This window comes from Rhamphochromis longiceps, linkage group LG12 (genome assembly GCF_057381845.1).
Source record: "Rhamphochromis longiceps isolate RC_006_pf linkage group LG12, R_longiceps_female_GT1.1, whole genome shotgun sequence".
Taxonomy (NCBI): domain Eukaryota; kingdom Metazoa; phylum Chordata; class Actinopteri; order Cichliformes; family Cichlidae; genus Rhamphochromis; species Rhamphochromis longiceps.
In genome coordinates this window covers 42,710,132-42,725,456 of record NC_140568.1, presented here as the reverse complement: position 1 = coordinate 42,725,456, position 15,325 = coordinate 42,710,132, and the positions used below count along the sequence as shown (strand labels likewise).

At 41.4% G+C, this 15,325-nt stretch overlaps 1 protein-coding gene across 1 annotated transcript in view; it reads left to right on the top strand.

Annotated features, from left to right (window-relative positions):
• The window catches only part of prkg2 (protein kinase cGMP-dependent 2), a 37,725-nt gene that overhangs the window by 3,715 nt on the left and 18,685 nt on the right, over nucleotides 1–15,325 (top strand). The window contains exons 3-6 of the mRNA XM_085426438.1: nucleotides 4,580–4,746; nucleotides 7,596–7,709; nucleotides 10,109–10,214; nucleotides 11,180–11,243. Of these exons, the coding sequence (XP_085282564.1) occupies nucleotides 4,580–4,746; nucleotides 7,596–7,709; nucleotides 10,109–10,214; nucleotides 11,180–11,243 (451 nt within the window). The remainder of the gene's footprint in view (nucleotides 1–4,579; nucleotides 4,747–7,595; nucleotides 7,710–10,108; nucleotides 10,215–11,179; nucleotides 11,244–15,325) is intronic.

Below are 15,325 nucleotides of genomic sequence, written 5' to 3'. Positions count from 1 at the left end.
CCCAATTTATTTTTCCCTAGGAACATTTTTAAAAATTTAAAAAGATGCTGAAGGGGGGTGAAAGGTTTCCGAGTGTCTAGGTTCAGACGCTAACTTGGCAACAATAAGCTGAACTGAGCCTGATCATCTCTGCTGCGAGTGGTTGTCAGAGAGCAGTGAGACAGCAATCTCAGTGTGTCCAAAATCCCCAAACATTTTTGTGTTAGAAAAACTTGTCTGAAACCTGAATATCAGCAGACAGTCATTAGGCATGACCATGCAGCACACGTTGAGGGGACTGAATGGCGGGTTGGCAAATCCAAACCAGTGACCAGCAGTCATGAAAAAAAAAAAAAAGTTACCCACACCGAGATGAACTGAAGCTCGATCATCACTGCTGTGGGAGGGAGAGCAGACGCACACTGTGGAAAAGATTTTCACCCACTTCAAAGTTAGGAGTTATACAAACATGACTTTCTGCTTTAGTCACACAAAAATTCATCATGATTATGTTTTATAAATGAAGCCACCAATCTAAAAACCTTCTACATCAAACCTGCTGCACAGCTGCGCAGCTCTTCTTCAGTGCAGCCAGCTTTAATCATGACTGGCTGCCACCCAACAGTTTTTAGCTTTTCTCTTATAAATCTGTTTAAAGGTCATTTTGAACTTTGATAAAAGCATTTTTTAAAGTTGCCTTTAACATTGCTTTGGTTGTCCATTATGTTCATATGAAAAATGAATGAGCTAGTTTATATATGGATACACAGATACACACACGCAATATAAAGAAGCCAGATAAACATTTGAACACCACCTTCCTCAGGAAGGAAGCGGTGCCTTTATAATCATTAGGTTTAGAAATGCACTTGAAGGTCGATAACACTTTTATGTATGAGAGCTGCTCATTGGCTGAGCGTACAGACTGCAGTGGACTGTAAACAAGCACGATAAACGTGATAAGTGTGCTCTAGTTGAGCTTTCCATAACCTATGTTCTATTTTTAGACTGTTAGCTAAGCTCACTGCAGATGACTGATGTGGACCTCAGAGGGCATTTCTATCAAACTCTTTAAGACTTCCTGCCCATTTTATTCAATTTTACACTTGATAAGAGAGTGAATAGCCTGAGACATGTAGCACAAAAATCTAATATCAAAGGCTCCAAAAAGCCCATGTGAGACAATTTCCCACAACTATGAAACTTTGTTTCCATCAGTATGCTGTCTGTTGAGATTTCTGTGGAAATTAGAAACAGAGGCAGATGTTTCAGATGAAGCAGCTTTATCAACCCTGATCTTCAAATAATACCTTTCCCTTAAAAATAGCTTTATCATCTTTGTAGTGCCGTTTATTCTTAGACACCAAGTCTGTGCTTCAGGTTAAACTTAATGATGGTCATCTTCAGTGGCGCTGATCTCATTTGGATCAACAGCAGTCAATGAAAGTTTTCAAATGATCCAGATACTTCATGCATCATCAATATGATTGTTTCTCTTTAATTTTACTGACCACGTAACAGATGCCACCCGTGTTTCCTCGGCTCCTCTGATTTGGCATTCTGCCGCTTTTGTTCTTAAGCGGTTTAAATAAGAGCAAATGCAGCAATTTCCGAGCGATTGAGTCGTGTTTTACATTTGTTTAGGCGGTCTGGAAGAGTGTACAGAGATCCTGTGATCAAACCCAACTGAGACCAACAACTAAAACGTGGGACCCAACTCACCCCCCCTCATGTGCCATCATTTACTGCACACATAAGTAGCTCAGGCACAAGCAAAACAACTTAAAAGGTCTTTTAATGAACACATGAAGTGTTGTTAGATTTCCAGCATGAAAGTAAAATAGATTTTTGTCATCGTGAGTGTTCCTCAGATCGTACAAGCCGAACGCAGAGCTCTGCAGTGAATAAACAATAGCATGCAGTCTCCCTCCCTCTCAATGCGATCCTCATGTTTAAAACATGTGTCGCTAATAAGCCCAGCATGGATTATATAACCAAAACGAATGTAAATGAGGCCGTCTGGTACCCTCATGTAGGCAGGCTTTGATACGCAACACTTGTGTGAATGACGGTAACATGTTGGAGGGTAATGACACAGCTAGGTGGGAGGAAGGGATGTTGGCTGAAAAATAAAGGGCTGCATGTCAGCTGCTTTCTTTTTATGAAGCCCAGAGTGATAATTCATCACACACGATAAGGTGGATAAACAGACCACCCAGCTCTCGCACCGTGCGCCTCTCCGAGGTCCGACTCGCTCTCGTGATCTATAGTTAGCATTCAACCGTGCCTCCTAACCTTTTCACAGCTCCCCAAAGGAGATGATGTCTTCGCCGTATACATCCCCTCGCTGCAGCTGTTCAAATGCACATCGGTGAACTTTGACAGCTCGTGATGATTTTATGTTTTCCCCAATTTTACTCGATCTGTTTTCAGGAGGGAGCCCCGGGGCTGCGAATACTCATCATTTCACAGGAGACAAAATATTTAAAATGTGGTGAGTAATGTAGATGTGGGAGTCCTGCCTGACGGATCAGTAACTCACCGTGAAAGTGTAATCAGTGGTGGGAGAAGGAAACTTCAGCAGAGCAAGTAAAGCAGCTCACTTAAAGTGACCCCATCCATGGCTGGTTATCTGTCCAAGTTACTTGGGTGTGGAGAGGCTGCAGAGACATCTCTTTGCAGAAATTAAGACCTGGTTACATTATAACAATAAAAATCCACAAACTTTGTTTAGTCAGATGTCACTTGAGATGATTTATTATCGCAGAACGATGCAGTCAAGGTTTGGCATCTTACCTTCTCTACAAACATGATACACACATGAACTGGAGAGTGATGAGCAAGTGGTGACTCGAGTGGTCTGGCAGAGCTAGTTTGCAATCTTTGGGTCGGTTTCATCAATAACTATTTTCTTTCTACACATGTCGCTGTGCAGACGTAAGCACCCATCACCGCAGACAGGAAGTTCATGCTTGTGCCAGCTGATTCCTGTTGTTGGATGTAGATCAACAACAGGAATCCGCTGGCACAAGCATGAGGACGGAAAGAAAATAATTCCTATGTTAAAGTGATCACAACAGGGTTTTTGCATGACTACACGAGTCTTTTCCTTATCTGACTGCACTTACCCTCACATCATTAATCAGGCTAAGAGCCACACAAAGGTGGTTTTCAACTCAAGTCAATCCAGGGATTTCCAATCTAGACATGAGCACGTTCTCTCAGGTGATGTTTGCAGCATATGCAAAAAAGAAAGAAAGAAAGAAATGGGGCAGATGTTGAGGAGAAAATAAGTCAAATCAAAAGCTCACTCTCTGCAGGAGTCTAATTTCAGTTTATTGCATCAAGAAAGCTGTAATGTTTTAAGCACATCTGCTCTTCAGATAATAACACGCACGGAGAGGATGTCCAGTCAAAACAGACACAGACACCAATTCATAGAAAAACAGCCACTCTAATATGTATGAGTTTTTCATTAATATCATGTGCCTAAAAAACGAAAATAAATAAATATTTATTATTTATTCTTATACCTTTTCTATTTTTCATTTATGTTGTTTTTTCCCCTGGTTTGTTTGTTTATATGGGGACTTTTTGCATAACTGTCTGATGAAGAGTGGGTTTGCACCATGTGACCCGTCAGAAATGTGGACGGCATATTTTAAAAACAAAGATCAAACTATAAAATTAGAAAAATTTGAAGAGATTAAGCTCATAATAAAGAATGATGGCAACGCAGATTTTAAAGAAATAATTCCAACCTGTGAGTGAATTTAACTTGTGTACAAATTTCATATAAGGCTGGGAAACAGTTTTAGGCGCTTGTCACTATGTTAAGAGTTATGAAAATGTAAAAGTGCAAAAAGAAAATAACAGAATTTCTGCTAATATTCTAATCATTTCTTTTTGATGTTAATCAGAATTATTTTCCAAAGAACTGAGTGGTTGGTTCTACAGCATAAGAAAGCACTGAACCGCACTGAAAACACCAACATCTACCTTTGATGCTGGGGTGAGCGGTCCCTCTGAGGAAAACTACTCTCACCGTAGAATCTTTTTACAGCATTTAAATGTATATCAGACTCCAAATAACTGTCCATGAAAACAAAAGATCACATTGGTTAAATATATAAGAGCTGACTTTTATGGTTTTCAGTGTTTAAAGTATAATTTGTGGGATGAAACAGACACAGATGGAAAGGGGAGAAAGGAAAACGTGAAAACCAAGAAAGGAAGTGAAGAGACTCAAAGTCATCTCTCCACTGATAAGTAAAAGTTTCTTCTTTCTGTCTTTGCTTTTCTCCCGTGCAGTATTTACTTAATTCAAAATAAAGTGCAGGAGTAAAAGCAGCTGAAAGATGACTATAGTTTGGTTCCACTACTTTCACTCCTGAATCTCTCATCTCCTAAAAGAAGAACAAAAACACAAACGCAAACGTTTCCGAGTGATAAACAAAGCAGCGGGCCTGTAACTGCTCCTGCAGTCATGTTCACTCTTTCATATGTTACAGGGAACACAGACTGTGCTTTCTAATCTTCAAACAGCAACACTCAGTAAAGCTCGGTTCTCTAACTTTTCTCCTGTTGCTGTCTGTGACAGTGTAAAGAAGCTGCTGACAGATGCCCTCAACAAGAACCAATACCTGAAGAGGCTGGAGCTGCAGCAGATCAAAGACATGGTGGAGTGCATGTATGAGCACACTTACCAGCAGGGAGAGTACGTCATCAAGCAGGGAGAGCCTGGGAACCATCTGTTTGTCCTGGCAGGTACTTTCGCTTCCTGTCATCTTCTTAAGTTTGAAAGGAAAAATAAACTTCCTTCCACCGCTTGCTTCAGTTTACTGTTGCATGCTTATTCTTGTGGCACCGACGTTTGTGTAAGATGTCATATGACACATAATGCCCAATGAGAAGCCAGAGCAACATGTGAAGCCATGTGCTATGAGGAAGCAACAGTTTGCATCACCAGCTGGGCTGCGTTCAAGTTTTTTGACTCGTTTTCTTTTTGTTGGTGGTTTGTTATTAACCTGTTAGGTCACTCAAGTTTTGCACCAAAAGAAGCCCACTCTCTGTATGCATGCTTTTCAAACACAACAGGGTGAATATACAAGACGCTGTGGTGAGGTAGCAAATAACTTTGGAGGTTGTCCTGTTGCCCGTTATCGCATCCTTTTGAGGAGAAATGTTCACAGCAAAACGTTGAGCATCATTTTCAGGTTTGAACGTGCCCTTGCTAGAAGGCCTGGCTTTGATAAGGCTTTTGGATTAAAGGACATTTCTTGTTTCTCACTTGATTAAATCCTTGATTCCTCGCCTCACAGCTTAGTCCCTCCCACCAGTGATGCAAGCGGAGGAGGAGAGAGAGAAACAGGAGTCCAGGCAAAGGGCTTTTTAAAGCGATGTCAATTAACTGTGTTGTGCGGCACAGCTGCACCATCTGTGCTTTGTTTTTGTTAAAGCCTCAGATGTCATGAAAATGGATATATGGAGGGCTACTTTTGAAAGTTACAATTTGACTTTTAATGTACAGATTTCACACATGCACAAACGATGAAGGGCAGAAAGTTTGATCATCCAATTAGAAGCTACTTTAAGCTGCTCTTATTCACATGCAGGCGCCACAGTGGCCACATATACATGTGCTGGATGCCCTTCCAGACAAGAAAAGGAAAGGCACCTGCATGAGGGACATTGTGCATCCTCCTTGGGTAACGCGCCACCATTTCTTCAGACATTTGTTTTGCTTTTGTTGGGGCTGATTCTGGGAATTTTTTTCCCAGTTATTTTGCTGCTCTTTGTCAGTGTTTTTCTAACCTGAAATGCATTCACTTAGTGTTGATTACATGTGGTTTCTCTTAGGAACTGAAGGGAAACCAGTAAAAAGCTTTTTCACTTCTCCAAAGAATAACACAGAAATAAATGGATTTGCGGAACATTTAACACAAGTGCAGACAGTAGATCCCACTTGGGAGTCTTCTGCTTACATTTTTTCTCACTCGTGTTAATAAAGGAGAGAAATGTGTTTTCTCGTTGGGAACAGGCAGCGATTACAAAACTCAGAGGTCATGAATTTGGCCTCGGTGTAGTCGAGGTTGGTGAGATGTCCAAAGTGTAACAAGGCTTGGGTTTTATAAAACACCACCCGATGAGTGTGTTGAAACAATAGGGGTAGGGTTAGGGGGGTTAGGGTTAGGGTTTGTATTTCTCGTACTTTCTTGAGTGAAGAGTACGGAGGGATGCACTGATTTATCAGTTCAGCGCTACAGACCAAAATCTCGTTGGCTGTCGATGGCATAACGGCAAATATTTCAGTCAGTAAATGTGGCTAATTTTCATCAATTTAATTGCTCAAAGAAAAGACTTCATTTATTTAATGAAAATTTCTCTGTTTCCCTTTAAAAGAGGCGAGGAATGAAAATAAATAAATAAATAACTGCACCGGCTTCTGGTAAATTTTTCTCTAAATCATCAGCGTCAGCCACGAATTTGATAATCAGATGGCTGCGCCTTCCTGAGCCAGGTTCACTTGGAGGATTCTTCCTGTTAGAAGGGAGTTCTTCCTTCCCACGTTTGCCAAGTGCTTGCTCAGAGGAGGTCATGTAATCGTTGGGGTTTTCTCTGTATTATTGTAGGGTCTCTACCTTTCAATATAGCGCACCTCGAGGAAACTGCTGCTGTGATTTGTTGCTATATAAATAAAACTGAAGTGAACTGAATTAATGTAGCTGGTGTGATGTATTCATGGCAGGAGAGAGAAAAAGTTCATTTTGGAAGGACATTGAGTGAAATGCACTATAACCCACTACGTCTTTATTTTTAATACATTCACAGTTACCCACCCTCCCCTCATCTTTTCTTTCTTATTCATTTAGATGTATTCATGTATTAATAAATTCAGTTTATATTTGGTTGTAACCAGGCAACTAAGTGTATTTTTAAAAGACCACGCAGCCTCAGAGCAATGGTCTGTCCTCTGCCAGTAACTGACATTTGCTCGTCAGAGACAACGTAAGTATTTCTTCTGCCGTCTGGTGTTAAAGTGATGTCTCACCCTGGGCAGGAAACCGCATCAAAATTCAGTGATTACAGAGTCCTGGTTTGTTGATCTGCTGAGCTCTGACGTTTCAGCACCTGAGCTAAATCGACACAGCGTTTGTTTTGTGCTGTGAAGAGTTACCAAAACAGCTCTGATGAATAATTATTCATCATCAGAGGTTTTAAATACTCACGCAGACATCAGCAGCTGCTAATTATAATGACTAAAGAACTCTTCTTTAATCATGATTTGTGCTACAATTTCTATTATAGTGGAGATGAAAAAGAAGGGACATTTGTGGGGTTTCTGGTCTCATATGCAGATTTAGAAATTTAATGGAAATGTTCTCTCTTCCTGATAAATCTGAGAAGCAGCATATTAAAGAGGCACGTCTGCCAGGTGAAATCCTGAAAAGCACACAAACCTAATGAAGCTTCACCCAGACGATATTATCGTGACCTTAATGAATGAAGTGAGATGTAAAAGTCACTCAGTTAGCTCCTGATATGTTCATCGTCTGTGTCCTAAATTTGGGGTTTAAAAATTTAACCTATTGATTGTCCTTGTTTCATATTTGCAGATGGGAAGCTGGATGTGTTTCAGCATAACAAACTGATCACATCGATAATGGTGTGGACTGCGTTTGGGGAGTTAGCCATTCTGTACAACTGCACGCGGACCGCATCAGTGCGAGGTAAAGGCAAATCTGTTTTAGAGTCATACAGCTTTTTCCCACTAAAATCAATGCAAACTGGTTCTGGATGATCACCTTTACCTTCCAGTGAAAGCCTTCTGCCCTGATGGTTTCGTGCAGCTGATGATGCACTCGGGGTTACTGAATGGTTCAGTGACCAGAAAAGTGATTCACACATCTTGTGATCTCAAGCCAGCTGAACACCTGAAGATTTTGCACCAGCACCACAAAAACATCAAACCAGGGAATGTCTGTGTTTTATTCATCCTTTCAGAGATCCACAGACAAGACAAGGATTAATGTCAAGGAGCACTTAAGCTGCTGTTTTATGTTTTATGCTCTATTTTCTTCCTTTAATGTACGACTTCTCATAAAATTCTTTGTCAACAAACAGGAGAAAAATCTAAGAAGTAAGTAAGTATTTTCTGCACAGCTGGATCTAATGTGGCTGTGCATCCATAATTCTTTTTGCTTGTTTTGAATTTGTACAGTAGAGAGTGAAACTACATCAGAGCTCAGTGTGTTTAGGACGCTTTTTTTAAGGTTGAAACACACTGAGTGCCCCAGGGTTTGAATCACCCGCGACCCACGCAGCAGACAAAATCAAACACCAAATGTAACGCAAGCCTAATGTCCAGTGTCCCATTTCCTCCTTTTTCCAGACTGTACCTTTACATGCAGCGTCGCAGTGTTCCAGTTTAAATGTTTATCATCAGGTTACACATACGGAGCAGAACTAGCAGAGCTCTGATAGTGGGACAGGAAAGAAGTAGGAAATCCGAAAGCCCATTGAAGACTGTCAATTCTATTCTGTGTTTAAGTTTAATACAACAATGGTCTCTGGCAGTTATTCGTCTTTGAAGAAGGCCTTGGGCATGACAGCCATGAATATATTATGAAATCTGATTAATGTGTTTCAAGATGGCACCTTGTTGTTTCCGGTGAAAGCTGCTCACTGAGCATAAATGAAAAAAAAAATGGCTCTGGGATTTTTAATTCCTAGGTGACCGAAATAATCCACTGATATCCCCAAAACTTGTTGAGCAGATGTTAAAAAGATGAAGAAGAACACTGAGGTTTGGATAAAAAGTGAAAAAGATCAGGGAAAATACGGCCCTTTACATTTGGCAGGAAAGTGAAAGGGACGTTTGATCCTCCACACTCCTCGTTAAATTCTTTAAAGAGTAGAATTGAACCAACAACCTTCTTGCTGAGAGGCAGCAGTGCTAACCGCTGCAACACCACACTGCTCTAACATCTATAGTTACTGTCCAGACGCCGCAGACGTGTCATTGCTGAACAGGGAGACGCGACCCTGTGGGAAGCGTGTCTGTGTGTGTGGAGTGGACGTTGTATGGCTGTGTGATCTCAGTGACGTCACGTTTAAAGAAAGCGTCAGGCGCATGTATTAAAAGATTAAAGACGTGTGTGTTTGAATTGTTAAAACAACTGCTGTGATCCAGACATTTAGCCTCACACATCAAATTTAACCAGATTTTTGCCGTGACGCCTGTGACATGACTCTGTGCTCAGCTCAGAATCTTACAGGCGAGGTTTAAATTCTAATAACTGTCCCTTTTCTCGATGAGGGGTTCCTGTCCTTATTCCTGGACTTCTGCTGAGAGCACAGGCAGACAATAAAGCATTATATGAGTAGAAGAAACAAAAAAGAAATAATCGATATGTCGATGCATATCGCTTTGACGTTGCATTTGTGAAACTTCCAGAATGACGTCAATAACAAAAGAATCAGGAGTGACCTCCGTCCGAGTTTCAGGCTTCTTAAAACGCTGAGCAGAAGAACCTGGATGGGAAGCAAACACGCGTCAGCGCGGTTGTGTTGACAGAGGCTTTACATGACAGCCGCAGCTTTTCGTGCTGATTGGTTTTTGTCTTCTTGGCATTTGGAAAGTGCATACCATGTAGTATGTGAGTGCTCTTTGTCTCAGTTTGTATATTTAACCAAGTAAATTGACTGCTGGTCCTTGGGGGAAGGGGGCCAAAATGACCTCAATATTCAGGGTGCACTGGAAAACCCCTGACAGTTTGACAAGCCTCTCAGCGGGTTTTCCGTGATAACAGATGAAGCAGATAAAGAGCAGCTCTTTCTTTGCTACTGGTTCATGTCAAACCTTCACAGCTACTTCCTCCTTTTACCAACAGAGGCCCGCCTCAGAGTTTCTGTTGATTTGAAGTGACTCAGCATCAAGATAAAGGACAGATTACAGTGTTTTTCTCACCTCCTTTGTCCATTTGGAAAAACAAAGCATTTTCATGTGTCTAATGACAAGGTGCTGTGAGTTTTCCAGCATGGCTGTTATCAGCACACGCTGCTTTTAAACCAGCTGTCAGTCAGCTGTCATGTAGTGGTACTGATGCATGTTGTGTTGCTTCTACAGCTGTGAACAAAGTGAGGACGTGGGTTTTGGATCGGGAAGTTTTCCAGAACATTATGAGGAGGACGGCCGAGACACGACACGAACAGTATCGCAACTTCCTCCGAAGGTTAGCTTCAAGTCCACTAAGACTGTCCAACAAAAACTCCTGACACCAATAAAATGATCAAATGAGACATTTAACAGACATATGAATACAAGATGTCCGGTGGTGTTGGTGCGGTCAGAGCAATAGCAAGAGCAGCTTCACTTTACTCCTCATGAATAGGTTCTTCACCCCGTGGTGTCACATTTTACATCTTTTTCACAACTTTTTTCCAGCATGCAGGAACAAAGCTGTCTATTTCAACCCCAAACAGGACCGTTTTCCACACCTAACCAAATATTTTTAGTGCCAAACTATGTCCAAACTGGGACCTATTTTGCTCATTCCCAGCTCAGTGTTTTTATTCTTGGAGTCTACTAGAATAGCTGTGCATGATTCACAGTTCAAAATAATCCTTTTACGTAATACTGGTGCTCGATGCAGCCCTTTAGATCAACAACAACAACAAACTGTTTCTGCTTTCTTCTCATCTTTCTTTAGGAAGCTTAGCTTTCTTATCTTGGCTTTCTTCTGATTGGTTGCCCCTCCCAAAATAAAGACTTTAACAGTGGGAGGGTGGGGTGTGTACCTGACGTGACCACATTAGGTAAAACACCTCTCGCCGAGGGCCAAAACTATAAGAAACATCCTGTGATTTGTGCCACCGCCACCCGTCTTGCCTCCTTGTGCAGACATTTTCTGTCTTTGCCTTTGGGGTCCAGTGTTGTCAAGACAACACCAAAGACGGTTTGTGGGTCAGTGAGGAAGGTTTGCTTCAGGTCATGATAAAATGCTACGCAAGTGTATTTTATCATCAAAACTGGGTCACAGGATCTAAGTCAATACCACGAGACATTAAACAAATGATCGATTTGTTGCACTGTCTGAAACTGGTGTCCTGTGACACAGGAAACCAGGTTCTGCATAATAACATGTAGTGATTTGTTTTAACAATGTAATGCCTGTTTTTTCTTTTTCTTTTGCGTCAGTGTTTCCCTTTTGGCTAATCTACCAGACGACAAGCTAAGCAAAATAGTGGACTGCCTGGAGGTGGTAAGTTATTCTGTCAAATTATCTTTATTTCTCCTGACTTTTCATTGTATTGCCTCAGTATTGCACAACCTTCTGGCAGCTCGTGGGAGCCCCAGCTTTGCAGATAGCTGCTGTCAAAATATCATTACCATTTGGCCATATACCATTACTGCATGTCAGCATATTCGTTCTGCCGCCAGTTGCAAGACCTCACAAATTACCTTGTTGATGAACAGAGCCGATATTATTGCTGTCATCGCTGGGTGCTGTATATTGTTACCATAATTATTTGACTAAGGCCCCAGAAACTGTTTATTCAAATGGGGGACGAGTGATTTCTTAAAGATGTGCGAGTGACAGGCTTTTGGTGTGAGACCATGAAGTGTGTGTAACTGTGTAAGCCGAAGCATGCAGGAGACCCGTGCATAGTCCGTTTTTTCTCCGTAAGCATTGCATTTCTGCAGCGCTTTCTCAGCTTCTTTTCACAATGGAAACTTCAAGGACGATCTTTGCGGTCGTCGCTCGTCCTGCTACGAGAATCTCCTTATTCAGTCATTTCTAATGGAGCTGATTCTGTTGCCTCTCAGGGGGGCAGCTGTAACCTAATAGCGGTGCAGATGTTCAGTGAGAATCCGGCAGATAGTATTGAAGCGTCTTGTCAAACAGTGGGGGAATGGAATTTGGTGTGTTTTGCATGTGAGTGTGTGAAGGGAGTAGTTGTTTTTAGGTCTCTCTGATGATTTTCAGTATGATCAGCTGGTTGGAATTTGAACTGGAAAGATTCAGTGACCAAAAAAAGTGGGTCTGTTGAAAGTAAAAACATAAAACAGCAACGAAAAGAATGTATCCTTTCATTCACTTGTGCGCCTGGCGTGCAACATCTTGTCATGTCATCACGTGGATTGACAAGCCAACCCTGAAAGTTGCAGCCTGGAGTCGGAGCCTGAATGCTGAAGCCCAGCTCGGCTAACAAGCTCAGATTCAGATGCTTAAAATTTAAGCTCCAGTGTGAGCTGAAGAGACAAACTAACCAGATCCCACAGCAGGTGGCCCGACACTCAGCTCACCAAGGATGCAGAGCAGATGAAAACGCACTCGAAAAAAATCATGAAAAGGATTTCCAAGTGATTAAAGTGCTTTAATTTTAGCATTACACAATTCTGTTATTTCAACTTAATGTAGCTGAGTTGGATCAGCTTAATTAATCAATGACGAATCAATTTATTTACTGCAGTTGAGTCCAAGTTAATTTAAGTAAGTTGATTCAACCCATGTAAATGACATTAGTCCAACAAAAGTACTTAATGCTAATAGAAAGCCATTTATTATTGTGGAAATCCATGATTGTTTTAAGTTCATTTAAAGAGTTATTCTTTGGAGTGTTAACATGAAACTTTAATGGATTTATAACAGCTTTGGTATATCCGTCACTCCATCCATCCAGTCTCTTTCGCTTATTGTTATCAGGGTCGCCAGTGTATCGCAGGGCTAACACACAGAGACAGACAACATTTGCACTCAATTCACATCTCTGGGCAATTTAGACTTTTTCACCAATTAACCTAACCCAACTGCATGTCTTTGGAGTGTGGCGTACCCAGAGAGAACCCATGGTCCCATGGCCAGTTGGTGGATTCTTGCTGTTAGCACTGGTGAAACGCCACTGCCGAGCTGTCACACCAGACAGTAAAAAAAAATAAAATAAGAAAGCTATGATTACAAGGCTTGATGCAGAATTTTCTAAGTTTTTGTCCTTGACAGGTTAAACCACAAACACGTGATGTGCGTATGCTTTTCTGCCTCTTATAACTCCAGTGATTTTCCTGTGGTTTGAAATCTTGCGTGATCTTGTGATATCGCAGGTCCAGACAGTTAACCACTCTTGGAAGATTGCATCACTTCATCTCGACAAGAATAAATTTAACAAGTGTCAAGTTGTTGAATTTTGCAGATCATGTATGATTTAATTATGTTCACCATGGAAACATAAAATGATTTTGGTTATGCTTGGAGTGCAGGGGGTAAGCCGCCATCTATAGCACTGATTGCAGTCTGGAATAGTGGAGAGGCAGCAAAATCCTCATTTATTATTTAACTTAAGTATGGTGTTATTTAATAATTTATTTCAAAAGGCATGGGTGCCCCTTCTTTCATGCCCCACAAATACAGTGTCAGTCTGTGGGAAAGACCAAAAAAATCTCCTTCCGTCACTGTCATGAACACTTTAGAAATCATGCACGAGTGTGCATATCATCACTGTTTCAACAGTTCTTTGAAATCAGCACGATGCGTTCAGGGGGCTGCACTGGGAAGCCTGTCCACGTGGGGGCTGCTAAAGACTAGAGTGATCCCTGTCACAGTGCATCTGCAACTTCAAGCATGGAGAAACATGCATTTTTAGTGTCTGCTGTTCCTCATTGACTGACTGGAAACAAACAGAATGACTGCACTCGAACTTAACTCAAACACAGCTGAGCACAAGTGGCTGTCTGCCACTGACCAAACCAGAAGTTAGTGTAAAGTAGGACAGAAGGGCATTTAATTGTTGGAGGTTAGAGGACTTTTCGTAAAGAGGCGTGCGTTTAAATTTGACAAGCTTAGTTGTCTGGTATAACAAACCTGAGACACAAGTCAAACGCCGTCGCTCATCTGCACCTCTACATCTTGATCCAGACAGTCTTTATAAACAAAGCCCTGGCATGTTGTCTCCGCTGTCACTGACGGGTGTTAAACTAGGCTCTCCTGAAGCGTAAACGGGGCGTAAACAGTCTCGGACGCTCAAGGAAAATGCCACTTGTGTCAAGAGTTTTGACAGTAAACACCCGGGAATGTTTACGCGTGGTTGCTTTGATTTGTTTGTTCACTTCTGGTCCTCTATAGTCAAATGGATTATAGCCGCGGACGGTTGTCTCAGCTGCAGGAACTTGGCCTCTGTCCCAGGCAACATTTCATCCTGGTCACCTTCATTCGTCGCGCTTCCCTTTCTTCACCTAAAAGCTTTAAAATGGAAGGCGATCTGCCAGCTCGCTGATTCAGCGGTCTGGTTTTAATGCTGCGGTTGGGATGCTTGAGATGTTGGTTTCAGAGAAACAGCGACTGACAGGATGAAGCGGAGGAATCTGTTTCTGGAAGAGAGCTGGCAGAACGTGCTGTACCTCAGTGTTTGACTCGAGAATTTCAGTGTCGCTCGGTTTTATGACGTTCCTAAAGTTAAACTCGGAAACAAGTCCAGCGTGATTTTAAGTCGCTGGAGCGTGTCATGATGACTGAACTACATAACAGCTTTTATTATATGATGTTTCTGATTGGCTGACTAATTGTCTTTTCACCCATGAGTAATGTTTGTAGTATTATGATAACACACTGATGCGGGACACGATCTGCACTACAGAGCAAGCAACAATGTATCACAATAGAACTCTAAGCAGGCTCTGTGTGTCCACCAGTGCAGATGATTTCCGCCTGTGGATGCCAAGTGGCAAAATAAATGTCCATGTGGGACTTGTGAGTCTACACTAGTCATCTGACACTATCCATCGATCATCTCACGATGCATCATGGGCCAATATTGCATCACCAATTCCAAATCTTGTTAATTAACTGGCGAAGTGGTAGAAACACAGTATTAGATCACAGAGAGCGCAGGTGTGTGTCCACCTGTCGGCCACCGAGTTTAGAGGGCCTGTTTTGTAGATTCAGTTATGTAACAAATGATTAGTCAGTGACTGATTTGTATTTGAAATTAATTGGAATTAATTGGAATATTGACTTTGTGTCAGCTGGACCTTTTTTACTGTCTGCATTGTATAGTCAGTTTATTATCTTAAAGCTCCATCCACATATAGATCTATTCACATCATATAATATAATAATTATATACACGTCATATTTTATCTAAATGATCACTTTAAACCAGTTTAATTGGAAAACATTTCTGTGGTCTCTGTGTAATCATAAACCTCAGTGCAATTTTTAAATCTGTGGCATTTTGAAAAGTTAATTTCAGCCCTCTCTGCGGAAAATATTTGTACCTCATTTCAAGCATTCATTTGAGGTTCATTCAGTGTTCATTTAAAACATGTGTCAAACACAAATTGGCTGAC